This window comes from Pelobates fuscus, chromosome 7, assembly GCF_036172605.1.
Source record: "Pelobates fuscus isolate aPelFus1 chromosome 7, aPelFus1.pri, whole genome shotgun sequence".
In the NCBI taxonomy this organism is placed as follows: Eukaryota; Metazoa; Chordata; class Amphibia; order Anura; family Pelobatidae; genus Pelobates; species Pelobates fuscus.
Genome location: NC_086323.1, coordinates 190,133,095 through 190,153,069, shown reverse-complemented (window position 1 = coordinate 190,153,069; position 19,975 = coordinate 190,133,095). Strand labels below are relative to the sequence as shown.

Here is a 19,975-nt window from a genome sequence, read left to right as displayed (position 1 = left end):
GCTATGTTTTCAGCTGCAGGGTTAAAACTAGAGGGACCTGACACCCAGACCACTTCATTGAGCTGATGTGATCTGGGTGTCTGTAGTGGTCCTTTAAGTGTGGGGGGGGGGGCGGCCCACGGATCAATTTTTGCACCGGGGCCCCATGGGTCATGTGTACGCCACTGCACCTACCCTGGTGTCTGTCGCAGGCTGTGTGGGGCTGGGCTGCAGGACAGGACTCCAAGGAGCCGGACAGCATGCACCCAGGGGACAAGATTGAACTGATGTAAGTATGTAATTGTGTATGTCTCTGTATGTATGTATGTATATATGTCTCTGTATGCCTGTATGTCTTTGTATGTATGTTTCTGTATGCCTGTATGTCTCTGTATGCCTGTATGTCTCTGTATGTATGTTTCTGTATTCCTGTATGTCTCTGTATGTACAAATGTATGTGTCTGTATGCCTGTATGTCTTTGTACGTATGTGTCTGTATGCCTGTATGTCTCTGTATATATGTACGTGTCTGTATGATGGTATGTCTTTGTATGCCTGTATGTATGTATGTGTCTGCATGCCTGGATGTCTCTGTATGTATGTTTCTGTATGTCTATGTATGTGTCTGTATGACGGTATGCCTCTGTATGTATGTCTTTATATGCCTGCATGTCTCTGTATGCATGCATGTCTCTGCCTGTGTGTCTGTATGTGTCTGTGTCTGTATGTCTCTGTATGATTATTTCTGTGTTTGTATGACCCTTATTTTAAACAAGGGTGGGGGGCACCAAAATGCATCTTCGCCTGTGTAACTAAAAATCCTAGCACCGGTCCTGGATGTCTGTCTAGTCTAATAAAGTAGCATCATGCTGCTGATTACTGGATCCTCTTCCAACTTGCCCTAGATCATTAGGGTTATTCACTAAATTGAGATGTCAAGATTTCTAAGGAACTTTCAAGTTTAAAGTTCAAATTTGAAAAATTCTCTAATTCAGCTTGGCTTTCAGTTCAGCTACTCTGGCCTGAAAGGAACACTATAGTGTTATGAGTATACCCCCGCAGAGAGACACTAACAATGAAATGAAGTGTTCTCATTGCCTGTAATGTCCCTATAGCTTTTGAAATAACCCTGCATGTATTCTTCCTCGTTTACCGCATTTCAATAAATATTGCAGATTGCCTTCCGTTATTCTATTTGTATTCAATATTTTGAAATGTAATCACACTTACTAAATATTGTCTGCTATGCCATAATGCTCTCTCTAGCATTGAGCAGGGCCCTCAAACCCTCTGTTACCGTCTGGTTACAATTCATGTCTGTTAGTCCATCCGTAGTACAGCGCTACGGAATTTCTTAGCACTTTATAAATGATGATAATAATCCTCAGGGATAAGTCATGTATAAATACTTGCCTAAACTTGTGTTTACTGTGAATGAGAGACAAACTAATTTTTTTTTTAAATGCTAGTAATTTTGAAGAGAAGTTTTGTTTAGTGAATGTTTTGTATTTGTTTTGTTTAGTGAATGTTTTGTATATGTTTTGTTTAGTGAATGTTTTGTATTTGTTTTGTTTAGTGAATGTTTTGTTTAGTGAATGTTTTGTATTTGTTTTGTTTAGTGAATGTTTAGTATTTGTTTTGTTTAGTGAATGTTTAGTGAATGTTTTGTATTTGTTTTGTTTAGTGAATGTTTTGTATTTGTTTTGTTTAGTGAATGTTTTGTATTTGTTTTGTTTAGTGAATGTTTAGTATTTGTTTTGTTTAGTGAATGTTTAGTGAATGTTTAGTGAATGTTTTGTATTTGTTTTGTTTAGTGAATGTTTTGTATTTGTTTTGTTTAGTGAATGTTTTGTATTTGTTTTGTTTAGTGAATGTTTTGTATTTGTTTTGTTTAGTGAATGTTTAATATTTGTTCTGTTTCTTTTGTAGATTTATCACAGGACCTCTTAGTAGAATTTGAGTACAACAAAGTGCATGTTGCTGACAAGCCTGCTGAATTTACACAATCTTGTAAGTAAAACACTTGCGAGTGTTGAATAAAGATATATATTTTTTTCTGAAAAACCTTATGATTACGAATGCGTAGAACCTGCCTTGCTCTACGTGATGAATTCTGCCATCTCCTACCAATTCCCATCAATCTTGATGAGATTTTTGCAAAACCCGATGGCCAGAAAAAGCAGACTAATCGACCGGTGCATTGGGTTGCCAGGAGATCCCTGTTTTTTGTCAGACTGATGCAAAACAATTTGACAGAAAATGGACACCAAAGACTCGTAGCATCATGACCACAGTGAGTGCTAGTGTTTGTGGTTGGACTGACATATTAGAGAGAAACTCTCCTTGCTCTGGAAATAACATCACTAAATAAAAATAATGGATAAGTACCGATTAACCTTTTTTTCCATATGTGTTTTTTTTTTTTTTTTTTTATAGATGCATACAAAGATTTAGAAAGTAGCAACTGACATCACAATCCAGTTTAGTCCTGCGCAATCAGAGCACAAATTTTATCGGAAGAAATAAGATGCATTTTCTCCTCTTCTCTCTATGCTTTCTCTGTGCTGACTGTCAAGTGCAAAGGACCGATCTTATCACAGTGATTGACAGGGACATAGGCGCTTATTCCCGCAGATGGTGGTGTGAATGTCAATATTCAATTATATTCTATATAGACCTCACAAATACATATTTGTTAAAGGAACACTATAGTATTGGCAATACAAACATGCATTCCTAACCCTACCGTGTTCTAGTAACTAAGTAACTATTTAACACTTTTGTTTACCCCAACAAGCCTGTGTTGCCACACCACCTTTCCATCCAAGATCATTAACACTGATGATCTCAGCCTATCCATAGGGAAACACTGAGAGACTAGTACTCACGTGCTGCAAATTGCCACACTGCATCAATCAGCATCTCCTCTTAGAGATGCATTGACTCAATGCATCTCTATATGGAGTGTTCATAGTCTCTAATGCAGAGCTTGGAGATGCTGAACATTGGAACAACAATCTTTGCAGGATCAGACTCAGGATGTTCCTCTAGGGGCTGCCCAAGTGACCACACTAGAGGTGGCATTATTCATCCTTGTAAACACTGCCTTTTCTCTGAAAAGGAATTGTTTATACTGCTCGGCCTTCAAGTACAGGCTATAGACACCAGAACCACTACATTAAGCAGTAGGGGTTCTAGTGATTATACTGTCCCTTTAAATATAGAGAAAGCCACCAATAATATAAAAAATCTTGAAAAGTGACTTTTTCTCTTGTATTGCCCTGACACTTGCCCTGAAATTGTGTATTCATATTCTTCTTTATATATAGATAATTGGAAAATTCTATTAGGTCTTGTGTTGTATTACTCCGAGTCGGTGCAAATGGAGCTGTGAGTGCTGTTTCTGCCCCTATGATTTTCAGAGACTGCATACTCTCGGCTTATGGGGGGATTTGATCTCTTCTCACTGGTAGGAAGACCGAATTATCAGAGCCAAGATCATTTTCTGTGTCATCAAAGTGCCATAGTGTTGTAGATTTATTAAGGGCGTGTGTCTAGAATGACTATATGTAAAAATAATTATTTTTTGGTTTTTTTCAAGCCCTACAGCAAGAAGTCCCACTATGCCATAACTATGTTACAGTTTGGGCTCCAGAAAACTCTGAAGAGGCATTAGATTCATTTAATCTAGAGTCGTCGGATCGCTTCCAGCAGCTGGATCTGCCATCAACATCCGAAGGCTCTGGTAATTTTGAATTGATTAACCCCCTAAGGACGGCGTTCATATTTGTTTTTTGCATTTTTCACACACAAGCAAATATGAAACGCTAATTTTGGCCAGTGTTTTGTGGCTAAATGGCTAATAAAAATGACTGGACATTTGCAATACCTCGGGTTGTCTACTTTTGCAAATGGTATTCATCACGGGGGTAATTCGCATTCCTGGGCTACCATACGGTCTCAAAGGCAAAATTACCAATCTGGCAAATTGTAATGTGTATAAACTGAAAAATGGAACGTGCTATATATGACCCTGTAACTTTCCAACACACCATAAAACCTGTACATGGGGGGTACTACTATTCTCGTGCAACATCGCTGAATACAAATGTGTATTTTATTGCAGTAAAAGCTAACGGTATTATGGCATTCAAAGTTAAAATGCCATGCACAACTAAATAAAATTGAAAAAAAAATCTTAATTTCTCACACTTTTTTAGGTTTTATTTATAATAAATTATGTTTCATATATAAATATTTGATATGAAATGAAAGCCGTTTCTCCTGAAAAAAATTACATATAATAAGTGTGGGTGTACTTCATATGAAAGAGGGGAATTATGGTTGAACAGACACACAGCGCAAATTCTATGTTTTGTTAACTTTTTCTATTATGATCAGAACGTGTACAGCTACCTCTGTCCTTAAGGTGTTTAAAAAAAAAAAAAAAAAAAAGATACATTTTTAATTAATTTATTTTTTACATTCCATGTAAATATGATTGTTTTTGGTCCTTAGATTTGTCATTGGACCTCTTGACAGACTTCGATGCTGACAGATTGCCAGCCGATGGCAAACCTGCTTCCTGGTCTGGTATGTAATGAGCTTTTATTATTTAAACCTTTATTTATTTATTTATTTATTTACTTATTTATTTTTTTTGTTGTTTATTTGTTTAACCCCTTAAGGACACATGTTGGAAATATTCCGTCAAGATTCCCTGTTATTCCAAGTTGTGTCCTTAAGGGGTTAAAACCTAGATCAAAGCGAATACAAACATGTGTGTAAGATAATTGATTCATTTTTGTCATCAGGTCTGCATTTGGTTGTCCTGGGAATAACCAAGTGTTTGACAGCTTAGTCTGACATGTCGTAATTGGCACCTGATAATAACATCATTGAACAATGTGCATCTGTAGCACGATAACGCATTTCTGGCACTCTGTAGTATACATATGGCGCAAAAATATAGATCACTGCAGGACATGGAAGGAGTGGTTGTCTGCTTGAAAGCCAGGGAGGTGAAACAAGCTTAATTTAGAAAAGTGGCAATTTCTAGTAAAAAGAAAAAAAAAAGAGGGGACATACATAAAGCATTTCGGCAAGCTAATGTGTTTTTGGGGTCCCTTTGATACACAGAAATACACTTTTGCGTTATCCAGTGCGATCTCTCCAGCATGGATGCAATGACAGGTGAGAATATTCATGGTGGGTTTCCCTGCTATCTCAACCTCTCATTTCTTTGCAAGTTGGGCAGATTCAAAGAAACGGAATCCAAATACTTCTTGCAGCATAACCACCTACAAAACTGTATTCCTAACACTGAAGTGTCATTCCCCCCCATCCTTCATGCAAAGCTTTGTTTATGGAGACCGCCACTAGAGGCAGTCTTAACCCTGTAATGCAGAGCTGTCCAACAGGTAGATCCCAAGATGCTGTAGAACTACAATTCCCATGATGCTTTACATGCCTTTAGAATGCAACTAGAATGACAGAGCATCATGAGCGTTGTAGTGCTACAACATCTGGGGATCTACCTGTTGGGCAGCCCTGCTGTAATGTAAACATTGCACTTTCTCTGACACTACGATGTTGTACATAGAGGGATTAAGGGGACAGGGACACTGCACCCAGACCAGTTCAATAAGCTGAAGTGCTCTGGGTACCTATAGTGTCCCTTTAATAACCTATGATTATAGAAAGAGATGAAATCATAAAGTGATCTTTAATGGGTCTTCGCTTCCCATAGGTATCTTTTTATGGGCTATTTAACACACAGGCCTGGGTATTTAGTATAGTGAGTTCCCGAACGAAAGCATAGCTGACTTACAGAATGTCTCCACTTTAAATTTTAAATTCACTTTGAATTCTCACTTGAATTACCCTGTGAGTATGTAAGTTAAATAATGTTTTCTGATCGGGGTTTTTGTTTGTGTGAATGTATACAGAATATATTTATTGATCTATCACTGTATTAGCCAGTCTCACTAAGTAATTTTTTTATTATATTTTTTTGCTACGTAATTGTTCATTGGAATAAAAAAAAAGTGTTTTTTTAATAAATTTTTTCGTTTAACGGTTTCAGGAAATTCAATCAAACAAGAGGACCAAGAAGAAATGATTATGCATTTTGTAGACACATCCTGCTCACAGAGTGCATTCTCCACCGTACCGCAGTTACCTAACATTCACGTTCTCGGAGATGAGAGAGTCCCTGCGGCGGTTCTTCTAGACAAATCTGTAGAGCAAATCCAGCAAATTGTGGAGCAGATTTCCTCTCACCGGGATTTGCCCTCAGTACGTCACAATGATTATATCAGAGCTTTAAATGATCTGAGACGGGAAATTCAAGTCTTTAATAACGATCGAGAAATACTGGAAACAAGACTTTTCCGCAGCCAGCTTTTGCAGTTGAAAAGAGAGAGATTGGCCTTACAGAGGGAAAGATTAGAGTATCTGAAACGCAACCCATGTCAGCAAATTGAAACCTCAAGTGAAGAGGAATGAATGTTTTTCCACTTGAATATAGAAATAGCATTCAAGAGGCAACTCACATACACTTCATATGAAAGGAGTGACGATCATTGATACATTTATAGAAGTCATCATAATAATAATCACATTATTACACTGCATATTTAAGTAAATCATGTGTCAGTCTGTGATTGCCCTGCACTATCCTTAAAAAAAATAAAATAAAAATAAAAAAAAATAAGAAATATATAAATATTAAAGACTATATATTTAATACGTTTGCATTACTTCATTGTGTTTAAATGCATACGTCTAAATCGACTCATATAACACTAACCGGTGTACTCTGCACTTTACAAGTTACATTACAGTGAAGGGAAGTACAGTAGAAATGGAGTATGTATATTTTGTTTATATAGCACTAATTAGGGGAAGAGGGAGCTAGAGTAAACACGGTAGGGATACAGTGCCTGTATAGTTTATTTAAATAGTGCTAACATGTGTACTTAGTACGTTACAGTAGAGGGAGCTACAGTAAACACAGTAGGTATACAGTGCCTGTATAGTTTATTTATATAGTGTTAACATGTGTACTTAGTACTTTACAGTAGAGGGAGCTAGAGTAAACACAGTAGGTATACAGTGTGTATAGTTTATTTATATAGTGTTAACATGTGTACTTAGTACTTTACAGTAGAGGGAGCTAGAGTAAACACAGTAGGTATACAGTGCCTGTATAGTTTATTTATATAGTGTTAACATGTGTACTTAGTACTTTACAGTAGAGGGAGCTACAGTAAACACAGTAGGTATACAGTGCATGTATAGTTTATTTATATAGTGTTAACATGTGTACTTAGTACTTTAAAGTAGAGGGAGCTACAGTAAACACAGTAGGTATACAGTGCGTGTATAGTTTATATAGTGCTAACATGTGTACTTAGTGCTTTACCGTAGAGGGAGCTACAGTAGGTATACAGTGCGTGTATAGTTTATTTATATAGTGCTAACATGTGTACTTAGTGCTTTACCGTAGAGGGAGCTACAGTAGGTATACAGTGCGTGTATAGTTTATTTATATAATGCTAACAGGTGTACTTAGTACTATACAGTACAGGGAGCTACAGAAAACACAGTAGGTATACAGTGTGTATAGTTTATTTATATAGTGCTAACATGTGTACTTAGTACTTTACAGTAGAGGGTGCTACAGTAAACACAGTAGGTATATAGTGCGTGTATTGAAGCTCACGGAGCAACGCAGGGGGGGAGTGGGCCTTGACAGAGCCAGGAAGTTGGCAGGTGAGCTGGAGGTCAAGGGGTGGGCTTAGCTTGGTGTGGGGAGGAGAGTTAGTGGTTAAATAGCAGCCATTTTAAGTTGTTGCAGGTCAGAGTGGCTCTTTTAGGTCATGGCGTCTGTTGAAGAAATCCTGGCTGGTGTCCGGTCGATGGTGCAGGAGAGGGGCCTGGCGTGGTTGCAGGAGCAGCTGGGGGTTCCGAGCACGTCTGCTCCCCCCGTCGTGTCAGCGGTGAAGAGGCCGGTCAGACGGGCGAGGCTGCCCCAGCGGCTCAGCCCGGGTGCGGCGCCGGCGGCACGGAGGAGGAGGAGCCCATCGGAAGGGAGAGGAGAGGTGGCCGGCGGGTCTGGAAGCCAGGGAGGCGCTGAATGGCGGCCGGCGCCGCCTGTCCGTCTCGGCGCCGGTCAGGTGGGAACGAGTGCCAGGAAGTGGCCTCTTACCAAGAGCGCCCCCTGCCCCTGGCCGGGGATCAGGACAGCCCTTGCAGATGCTGGAGTTCGCAGGAGGGAGACTGGGCAGAGGACCGGAGGAGGAGCAGTGCAAGCCTCAAAACGTCCCGGTGAGTCGCCCCCTGAGGGACAGGTGGAGACAGGGGCACAGACAGCGCCAGAGTAGCGGACCCACAAGGTTATACTGGGGTCCAGGCAGGCAGTTCGCAATTGATGATAAAGGGACCTCAACCTAACTTTTTAAAGGGACCTCAACCTGCGCATTAGGTTTCCTCAGCGGGCGGGATCAGTCTCGCCCACCAGCTGACGCAATTACTGGGAGGAGCGACGCCGACCCGAAACCACCGCCAAGGGACACCGGTGGGGTCTCAGGTAAGTGACCTGAAGGGATTTTCACCCCTTCAGCTACCTGGGATGGGAGGGAGACGCTACCTGCAGTGCCAGGAAAACGGATTGTTTTTCTGGCACTGGAGTTTCCCTTTAATGATTCCACCTAAAAAAGCAGAACAGATCCAAAATGCAGGCCGGCTCTCTTTGCATGAGAGATACTGCAACCACAAATGATCGTTTAGAGTGTTATCCAGATGTCCCTTGCAAGGCTGAAACGATAGTCTGGAGTTGCTGTATCTCCCGTGCAGAGAGAGACGACCTGCATTTCGGATCTGGACCACCCTTTTGGGGACCGCCCTGGAATCAGTCTGATATGCAAACGGTCCTGGTTCTTTTTGTAATGGTACAAGATGAGCTAAAACCAGCTTGAGATCTGAGCAGGAACCCCCGAAGGGCAGGCTATTTGAGCTGTGGTCCATTCTCAGTACTCTCTTGCACGTAGCTTTTTTTTTTATGGTGTATATACTATCAAAAATAAAAATAAAAACTGTTCTGTAGTTGCAGCTAGATTCATGGATATTGCAGAGCACCACAGACAAAGGCAATTCACTGAAATATAATATCATGGAGTTCAAAAGGTGAAGAGTTTGGAATAATGTGCCAAGTATACATGGATTCATTATTTCTGTTCTGTTGTTTTTGGTTAGAGTTACACTAAGTACGGGGGTGGGGGGGTTCCTAAAGGTAAAAAAAAACTAAAACTTACCTGCAATCACTCATCACGTTCTTCCAACTGTCTGATCCACGTCCAGTAACATAACTCCCACTCACTAGGATGTCAGGTAGGATATCCCCAGTGGAGAGCTGTGCTGCTATTGGTCATCTGTCCCCAGCAAGCTATGAGTGCTGACATAAGATGGCAAATATGCACAGAATTGACATTAGCCAGCCTGCAAGTCTTGGGCTGGCTAATGACGCTGCTGGAGGTAGAGTTATACTTGGTCCTGCTCATATAGTCTCCAAGATTTACAACCACTGCAAATCACTGAAGTCTTCATAGTGCTTGGGGTAACCCTTTGGGTACTTTGTGTGTTCTGCGAGTTACTTAGAGAAATGAGAGTAGACTGCAAAGTTTTTTTTAACCAATGGTAAGACCAAGAATATAAAAAAAAAATATATATATATATATATATATATATTATATATATATACACTAAAACTCACCATTAATTAACCCCTTAAGTACACATGACATGTGTGACATGTTATGATTCCCTTTTATTCCAGAAGTTTGGTCCTTAAGGGGTTAAAGCAACACTCTAAACACCATAATCACTGAATCAGCTGACACTGGAAAATTCTCCAACTATTTGAAATGAGCAATTCTCTTGTCAATGACTGGGACCAGAAGTCACAGACCGTGAGATGTGTTCTTTAAATAGACAACTATGGTGAATTATTTATCTTTTAATTTGTATTCATCCACACAATGTCTGCAGACCGATCACTCTTTTCACGGTCCGTATATAATTTTCGGTTCTTTAAATCCGAATGTGCTAAAGTATCTAGAAGAATAGGATCTCCATTTCCCAGTTCTCAATAAAAAAAAAACAATTAAGTTGCTTTCTGAACCAAGTTTTATTGGGTACAAACTCTGCCAGTCTGTTTGACTAAATTAATTAACTTTTTAAAAAGCAAATACATATCCAGTACAAACAGCTCTCTCATAACCTGCTCATCAAGAAGACTGTAAAAGACAATGGATCACCCATTCAGACTTGAAAAAGATTGCACCTGTGACATAGGAAAGGGCTTTATAATGCAATACAGATATGATACAATAGAGATGTTGAATTATCTTCCTAAAGAGATTGCTTTATTGAACTCGGCAGAATATTTAAAGCAATTGGATTTAAAAAATATTTTTAGGAAAAAACTGAATAGCAAAAGATATAACCGTGTATGTAGAGTAAAAAAACAACTCGTTGATCCATCCCTCTCCCCCCGCCCTTTTTGCAGCAAAATTGGAAGTTGATCGTATTGAAGGTGAAAACTTAAATAGAAGAAAAGCAGAAACAGATGTGTGAAAGGCTATACCCGATGATCTAGAACCGGCATAGACAACCCAGATGTTTTGGACCACACCTCCCATGATGCTTTGCCAGCATTATGGGTGTAAGAGCATTATGGGGGATGTAGTCCACAACATCTAGAGTGCCGAAAGTTGCCTTGTTTTCGGATACTTCAGTCCTAGTAATTCATGGCATCTTCAGAAGTCACTAAAAAGTCTGGTTATGGAGTATATTGCCACAGAAGGCAAAGGAATCGCAATAACAGTTTGACAAATATAAACAGAGACCAGCATTAACATACAGAGGGCATCTCTAATACAGATTGTGTTTATTAACACATTTAGGACGTTCTGAGATTAATATGCAGACAGTCTTCAGTTACACCTGCGGCACATGTGTATTAAGGTAAGAATATATATAGCAGAGGTACTGCTTATTTAGAGTGGATGTTAAGAAACCGCTATGGGAAACTTTTTATGTTGTTGCAGGTGATGCAATATCCACCTCTCTGCACTTATCTCTCTCTCCAACATGCAGTCACAGAATGCATTATAAGATAAGCGAATTCCAAAATGAAATACAACTGAAGAAGCCTGCATATAGTCCCATAAGTATCTCCAAGGCTAAAAATGTCCATTTCCGTCTCCGTGCATTAGTTCCAAGAAGATTTGCTCCATTAAATGTTTTCGATTTCATGTCTGTATGCCACGGATCTGCACGGCCTTAACCTCATCCACTCTGTTTTTATGCACTTGGAATGCCGGAGTGACCCAGCGGCCACATGAACACTGCTCACCATACCAGTTGAAGCAACCAAGCTTGGAGCTACATTTTGGGCAAAGAAGCTGGAGGGGGGAAAAAATAATAAAGCAATGGATAGAATATGGTTAATATAGATTCGTTATAAGGCACGACAGACAACTGTGGTTGTCCCTGCTGTCCATATAAATGAGCACTCCAGGCTGGGATTGGCTCTTTTTAATGCAGGCATAGGCAACCTTCGGCACCCCAGATGTTTTGGAATACACCTCCCATGATGCTTTGCCAGCACTATGGGTGTCAGAGTATTATGGGGGATGTAGTTCAAAACATCTGCCGAAGGTTGCCTATCCCTGGTATAGACGATTCATTAATAAAACAAATTAAATACAAATAATATTAAAAATAACCAAATTAAATAGTAAATAGAAAACGCATACCTACATTACCTACATAATCATTTGAAAACTCTGCCACCATGAAATAGTTTGGCCAATCAAGAGCCTCCCATTTTGGTGTAGGTAGTCTGCACTGCTGGACATGTTTTGGCCATTTTGCCATCACTGTGAGGGTTATTGTATAGACCAACCTACTGTTGGGAATGGGTAAATCTCAATGTTCATGTAATGTGTAGGTATGTGCAACAGTTTAGGGAATCCTAAAACATGATGCTTTCTATCTTGTGTTATTTTGGATTGGTAGTCTTCTGCATATTTTTTTATATAAATTATTTATGCAATGTATTAAAAAAAAAAAAACTAATAAAAAAAAAAGAAATTCCACCCTGGAGTACTCATTTAAGTTTAAAATTTTTTATTTTTTTTCTAAACAATACAATTTAAATATTCAAAGGGACTCTTCACCGCCCAAATTTACAAAAAAATTAAAATCAGAGTCTAATAGCTATACCTTCGAAAAAAATTATTCATTTGTGGTATATCTAAAAACGGCTGCATCTCTTGTCTACAGCCTTTAGAAATCCTCCCCCTTCTAACCCTGCCCAGAGTTTCTGTAGTTGTCCAATCACAGACTTCTAACTGCAATTATTGAGAAGTCTTTGCAAGGCAGGTGCTCTGGGCAATTGAGGTCTCTGATATGTTACCTGATTGCTAGCGGGGAGGTGTAACAAGGTTAATTTATAAAAGTGTCAATTTCTATTGAAATCTACACTAAAAAAAAAAAAATAAATAAATAAAAAGGACAGTCTACATATAAAACAGTTTAGCAAGCAGATGTGCTTTAGGAGGCCGGTTGTTTCTTTAATAGGACTGTTTGTTACTACTCTGGAGAATGGGAAAAATAAATGAAGTATCTGAACTATTGGAAAATGCTAGAACCAAAAACAGTTACAACTTGCAAATGTAGCTCTGCTTCTGCAATGTTCATAGAGCTGAACGTAAAGAGGACAAGAAAATGGTGAGATTTAATGAAACTGGGTCTTCCGGTCCTACCTGACCATCCAATACACCCAGCAGAGTCTCCTCCATCCACTGCACAGGCTCCACAAAATAGGAAGTACACTTCTTCAGGTCTAATGCGGAGGTGGCTGAATTCAACTTCTTATGAACAAATGCAGCAGGACCATCACCTACGACGTGGCTGAGGATACTGGTGGCCCGAAACAATGAGCGTCTGTAAGGAAAAGCAATGATAAAGTCCTAAATAAACTAAAAGAAACGGTTCAAGCAACATAACCACTATGGTGTGGGTCATCAAAATATATGTATAACTTTGTCAAAGGAGGAGCAGTGATTGAATACAGGTATGCTTAAATGCTTTTTTTTTTTTTTTTTTTTTGCATGATGAGGTCCCAGTTATCTAACCAAAAAGGTTAGCTTAGCGATTCTGTTTTTGTGTATAGATCATGCTCTTGCATTTTCACTGCCAAATTAATTGCCATTTAGGAGTAAAATCACTTCTGTTTCTGTTTATCCCGTCCAAGCCACACCTACCCTGACTGACACAGCGTCTATGAAAAAAAAAAAAAAAAAGGTTTTCATTTTTCCATCAGATGATAACTGGCTTTAGCAGTTTTTATCTCCTGCTCTGTAAATTTAACTTTAATCACACACAGGAAGATCATGCAGTGTCTAGAAGGCAATACGCAATAGAGGAAGTGTAAAAATGTGATGACTCTTTACAGGAAGTGTTTAGAAAGACTGTGCAAGCCACATGCAAGGAGGTGTGACTAAGGCTGCATAAACAAGGTGATTATATACCTAAATGGCAGAGAATAGAGCAGGGAGACTGCAGATACATGAGCTATACACCAAAACAACCCCATTAAGTTTTTTGGTGCCTTTAGTGTCCCTTTAAATTGTGATAAAAATTATGTAATAAATGCATGTAAAACGTTAAAATACAGACTTAACTCAAGTCTTCACTCAAACTTAACTAAAAGGCTGTATGTAGGTACATCTTCACATCGCTAGCTAATAGATACCTGCATTTTCTACATCGGTATAGAGTCTCGGCAGTTTGACCGAGGGAGCTGGGGTCAGACGCAAACACTTCCCGTGGCAGCTTTTGCAATTCTGAAATAGGTATTCAGAGAGAATATTCAAATAGTGATCCTAAAGGCATAATGTAATGTAGTTATTTGAATATCATTATTTTTAAAATCAAACGGACAGTTCATTAAATTGGAAAAGTAATTGAAACAAGTTTAACCCCTTAAGGACACATGACATGTGTGACATGTCATGATTCCCTTTTATTCCAGAAGTTTGGTCCTTAAGGGGTTAAAGGGACAGAACCAAGTGCAAATATCAGCTTTCTAAACTGGAAACTGTCCAGAATTGACAAGGGAGCTGTCAAAGGCGAAAAATGACCGCAATGAAGAATTTTATTCTAGTTCTGTTCTTTTAGATTAAGCTTTGTCAGTTGCATTGGTAGTTTTCCCACAATTCATAGTTAAAGCACATCTCTCACTTTTGCAAAGACCCATGAAGATGACAGATCAGGTGGTCGAAGGAAAGGTAAGCTTTACTTATCTAAAGATGTTCCTGTTATCATTGTCCTGGTGGTTTTCTTCAGCACCCGGAGCTTTGTTTGTCAGGAGCCACGAGAGTATAACACTGAGGTTTATGGTGGATCCCATAAATCCACAGGATCCTCCATAGATCGATTTCTGACTCACACAGCCATCACTTGTGACCGCTGCAGGGACTGGACAAAAGTTGATGGGTGACTGGTTGCAAAATGAGGGAGGGGTGTTAGAAATACCTTTTTGTTTCCGTGGTGGTCCAGCCTCCTGTCTCCCTGGTGGCCTGTCTCTCCAGTCTGCAGCTCCGCTGGGTGTGACCTGCTGACTGTGCATTGTCTCGCGATCTCCATAAGTCAGAGTGTTGCCATGGTAACCTGCAGCAACGCTCTGATTGGTCAGCGAACGGAGACAATGCACAGTCTGCAGCTCACACCCAGTGGAGACTGGAGGTGCTGGCTCTCTCCCTCTCAGGCCAGACTGGAGGGGCCTTACACCCAGCGGCACACACCTGACAAGTCACTCTGCCCTTTAATAAAAAATAACAACCTGCCCGGCGCCCGGAACTTCATGTCCCAGATGTCGGGCGATATGATTTGCGCATCCCTGTGGCAATACTCTTATTAGTAATTACTCTATCGAGGAATAGCCATATCTTGTAAGACCTCAAAGAAGAGACAAACTAGCTTCTTTCTTGGCAACTCAACAGGACTCTGTTTATTGTATATAGCTCCAGCATAAAGTAAAATAAACATTGCACAAACATTTCAATGGGGATACAGAACAGGGCACAGGAAAAGAACTACAAAGCTACATAGGGCTTCCTTACACAGCAGGTGGTCACTCACAGTGCAACATTTAACATGATTAGCCCACAAAATACATTTCACACCTGACCTGTGGCAGCAGTATTAATATGGGAGAATTAGCCTTTACTTAACCCCTTAGGGACACATGACATGTGTGACATGTCATGATTCCCTTTTATTCCAGAAGTTTGTTCCTTAAGGGGTTAAATCCTTTGTGTGGTCGTACAAATGTTTCCTATTAGAATCATGTAGATGAAAGATGAATTTGTACAACCAAGAACTATCCAACTGCTGTTTGGTGCTTACTGACTTAGTGAGGACGCTCAGTTTCTAAATAACAGAACATGCAAAACTACAATGAAAAACAAACCCCCCCCCCCCCCAAAAAAAAAACAACAACTTGGTTTAATAGTGAAAATGAAAACGATTTAGTCTTACATCTGGTAAAATAGTCACTCATTTTCAAAGCTAAGCAGCAATATGGTCTAGCCTTAGAGTAGAATTACAGAACTCACCAGGATATTTCTCGGTCACTTTCTGTAATCGATATTGTTTGTAGATTGAACATGTCATATCCACCTGACAGCCCATCGCTTCAAACAGCTCCAACTGCTTGACGAACTCATCGTTAATTCTGCAATGACACAAACACATTCACTAACCTGCATCTTTTATTCACTAACTTTTTTTTTGCCTACATCTGCAATTCTATTTTAGTTCACAACAATTCTAGATTTAGTGAATAAACCCCAGCAAAGTTTCATTTGTTTTTATCTTTCAAAATTACCCAATGTGGCCTGTTTGAAGGCTGTTTCAACTTCTTTTGTCTCTGCATTATTTGCAAAGAACCCCGAAGGTGATATCACCGCTTGGAGTCCGGTGACCCAGAAGTGCAAGGGAAGGTGTGTTTTACTTATCTGAAGCTATCCCTCGTAGCCAATGCCATCTGCATCCACTGGATCCTTACTAGCTCATAGCGCTTTATCTGCCTTTAACCAACGCCAGTGCTATAGTCGCAAGCGTGTGCAACAGTACAACACGAGGAATACAGAGGGACCCAGCAGGAACCTCGTAGATATTTTCTCTTGACCAGTAAGTCAATACCTTGTTCAAAACTTGACAAAGATAACACTGCCTTTTTTCAAGTTTTGTCAAACAGCGAAAAAATGTGTAAGACAACGCAAACGTTAATTTGTATTATGTATTTTAATAGAAAAAGATTGAAAAATAAGAAAAGTACCACCGATTTTAAGTGATTAAAAGAAGAGGAAAAGATTGAATCAAGGTAAGAATTGGGTGACAGAGTCGCTCTAAGTTACGGATATTAAACTGCGAACCTGGCGTGTGTGTGTGCATGGGGAAACACTCTGCCCCTGCAGCACTTCCTGTACGATCGAACTTGAGAGTATTTTTCATTGCTTTTGCATGTGGTCTTAATGAATTATATAAATAATACATATAAATAAAACAAGGATCACTTCCTGCATATCAAGTCTCTTTAAATCTTCCAGCAATGTGTTGATCAGACAATGGACAGTGAAGTACATTATTATAATTCAGTAAAAGGAGCTCCTCTACCAGTGTGTGTGTGGAGGGTACCTGGGTATTCACGAAGGTGTTATGGTGTGAAAATTCTTATATTATATTATATTATTAAACATCTGCACTTCTTTCTATAATCACCACAAATGTAAAGTAAAACGCCAAGCACCATAACCAATACAGTTCACTGCAGTAGTTATGGTGCCAGGAAGTTCCCTGGTGCTCTCCCATTGTAAGTTGTCAAACCACACTTAAATGGTTTGCTTTCTCACCTGGGGGTCGGCTTCCTGCATCCACTACTGAAGACGAAAAGTCAAAAGATCCTAAGCAGAGGGTCAGCTGACTGCGGTCAGCCAATGAACTAAGTCCAGCACTGCAGGGCCTAGAATATCCGGCTCTCTGGAGATAGTAGTGGAGGCAGAGAGCAGCACCTGGCGGACCACAGGTAAGATGTCAAACCAATCCTGGAATTAAAATCACTACAGCGAGATGTGATGTTAATGGTGGCTGGAGTGTTCCTTTAACGTGTAATTGGAAACCTACTTTACATTGGTTTTGATGGCCTGAAGTCTTGCGTAAGCATCTTCAAAGGAAAGGTTTTCAGTGCTCATCATATAGGCAGTGATTATAGCAGCACTACGACTCACTCCCGCATGGCTAAAACCAAAACAAAGAAATGAATACATAAAAGAGAAACATCACTTCCCTGCAAAGTACACCAATAAACGAAGAACTTGTATCATCAGCCTTATTTTCATTTGACACAATTTTCTTTTAAAATGTAGATCACAATCCAATTCTACTTGGCACAGCCAGGGCACACACAGCATTGGAAGAGAAGAAACTGAAACATTGATGGTTCTTCAAAAAAAAAAAAAAAAAAAAGTGTGAATTGTCAGGAATTGGAATTTCAAATTCTAGGTCAAAAGAGATATACAAAAAATATAGCTGACTTGGAAAAGGTTTTCAATTTTTTTTGGCCTTCAATTTGAAATTCACAAGACCTTCTGGCTCTCCTGGCAGCTGAGAAGAAGCAGGGAGCGGCAGAACTATTTGTAGTTAAAATAGGTTTGGGCACCATAGCCACTACAAAGCGCTGTTGTGGTTTCTCTGACTGGAGTGTTCCTTTAATGAACTCACCAGTGAACAAGGATGGATGATTCAGATACATCATGAGCTTCTTTCACAAAGTTTAAACATTCAGGCAAACAACTCAGAAGGTCTGCGCAGGCCTCGTCAAACAAACGCACAAATTTAGTTTGGAACGAATCCAATGTCGTTGGGGCCTCGCTGTCCACAGTCAGTACATGCGTGATGCCATTTTCATGCAATTGTTGTGGATTCTCTGTATCTGTGGCACTGCCAAGATACAGCCTGGGCAGCACAGAGATCATGTTTATGGACAAATTCTCTGAAACACCATAGGATCTGTAAGAAATATAGAAATTAACTGGAAATGTCAAATAAATGCCATAATATGAATTGTGTAGCAGGTAACCTTTGATTTACACTGTGCTCCTCATCACATGGCTAATATATATCACAAAGTCTACTATCTTTCTTCTTAAAGGACAACACTAAGTACAAAAACCCAGTTATTTTAATGGGTATATTCATTGCAAAATAAAAATATGTATCTACTACAATTAGCATTACTATTTCCTAATCCCTAAAAACGTGCCTTTATCAAACTGGAGAACTGGTCTTTTTGCACAGCACTCAGATCTATAGATTAACTCCCACCAAACTCAGCCTGAATTATACTGGGATTGATGGGAGGTGTAATCCAGCAGTACTCATTATAATGGAACACATCTTTCCAGCAGAGAGGTTTGTGTTGATGTTTTTATTATTATTATAGGTAGTTTATATAAATTATTGATAATTACCTGTAACCATGGTAACTAGCCCTGTCCCCAGTCTATTCCTTTGATCTGATCCCCCCCATTCTGGCTGTGTGCGGGTACCAGCGGTCACAGCAACTTCTGATCTTCAATGAAATCAGGGTTATTGATTACCGATCGGGAATAATCAATAAACCCCTTTCTGGAGCCATTTACTCACCAGGTGCTCTCTGACAGCTCAATCAGTACACGTGGACCGCAAACCGGAAGTACTACTGGTCACATGCCACACAAGAACACCAGCTGACAACGGGTGGAACGCAAACCGGAAGTACTACAGGTCACGTGTCACACAAGAACTAGAGAAGGTGGCGGGTGGAACGCAAACCGGAAGTACTACAGGTCACATGTCACACAAGAACTAGAGAAGGCGGCAGGTGGAACGCAAACCGGAAGTACTACAGGTCACATGTCACACAAGAACTAGAGAAGGCGACGGGTGGAACGCAAACCGGATGTACTACTGCGGGTCAGATGAAACGCAAGAGTTCGCTGCGTTCTATGAATAGAATGCCGTTGCATCTTGGAAGTCTTCTCTTATCACAAGTCACATAGACATATCAGTGGGCAGGGCAGGAAAAATGCTGCTCTGATGATGTAGTATTCAAGGCAGGAAATCAGACCATGAATCACTCAGTGAGCAGGATATGAATGCTACATACTACAGGACAGCACTTTTCATGCCCTGCCCATCAATATCTGATTAACTCACAGCAGATCTGTAATATCCCAGTCCTATACAAGGCTGTCAGATCCTTTAAGATTGCCTTCATACAGCATTTCTTTACGTTAAACTGGAGTTTATAACATCTCCAGGGCAGGGGCCTCCTAAACTTATATACTTATATATTTTATATAGCAGTCAAAATTAAAAAAATTAAAATAATTAAATATTGTTTACGAAAATTAAAGTACGGCTTACAAACCACCCGGAGCAGACTGGCTCATTGAAGGCAAATCTTGCAGAGGTTGGGCAATAAGACCTTGAAAGGGTTAATGCTGTAATGGACTCAACTCCCCTCGGTTCTCCATCCCTCGGTCACCACAATCAACGTTGATGGAGAATCATTGTCAGCATTAAAGACACGGACAACAGGATGCTTTGACAAGATTTCTCGAATGAGTATATTTCAGAGCTGACTTTTATACAGTTTCTTACATAAGCCCAGGGCCGGACTGGCCCACCGGGATACCGGGAAATTTCCCGGTGGGCCGTCGGCACCTGGGGCCGGGGTGACCTGCGGCCGCAGGGAGAACTTGATTGGCGGCCGCAGGGGAAGCTCTTCTGGGCCGGCGGCCGGTGGGGGAGCAGGCTGTTCTGTCTCTGCTCCCCCTCCCTCGCGCGCAGCTTAATGAGACCGGAGCCGGAATATGAC

The 19,975-nt window shown here is 40.1% G+C and overlaps 2 protein-coding genes across 4 annotated transcripts in view; one reads left to right on the top strand and one right to left on the bottom strand.

Moving 5' to 3' along the window:
* Positions 1 to 6,680, top strand: part of LOC134568408 (uncharacterized) — a 76,689-nt gene extending 70,009 nt beyond the window's left edge. For all 3 annotated transcript variants that reach the window (XM_063426984.1, XM_063426985.1, XM_063426986.1), the window contains 4 exons: positions 1,909 to 1,989; positions 3,581 to 3,724; positions 4,498 to 4,572; positions 6,065 to 6,680. In XM_063426984.1, coding sequence (XP_063283054.1) covers positions 1,909 to 1,989; positions 3,581 to 3,724; positions 4,498 to 4,572; positions 6,065 to 6,486 — 722 coding nt within the window. In that variant the 3' untranslated portion in view covers positions 6,487 to 6,680. The remainder of the gene's footprint in view (positions 1 to 1,908; positions 1,990 to 3,580; positions 3,725 to 4,497; positions 4,573 to 6,064) is intronic.
* Positions 6,681 to 10,537: 3,857 nt separating this feature from the next.
* On the bottom strand, positions 10,538 to 18,829 carry DUSP12 (dual specificity phosphatase 12). Its single transcript, XM_063427604.1, has 7 exons — positions 18,760 to 18,829; positions 17,836 to 18,123; positions 17,239 to 17,352; positions 15,669 to 15,787; positions 13,805 to 13,895; positions 12,813 to 12,993; positions 10,538 to 11,447 (listed from the first exon to the last, which is right to left on the bottom strand). The coding sequence occupies exons 2-7, from the start codon at positions 18,087 to 18,089 to the stop codon at positions 11,295 to 11,297; spliced, it is 912 nt and encodes a 303-aa protein (XP_063283674.1). The 5' UTR covers positions 18,090 to 18,123; positions 18,760 to 18,829; the 3' UTR covers positions 10,538 to 11,294.
* Positions 18,830 to 19,975: the final 1,146 nt, after the last annotated feature.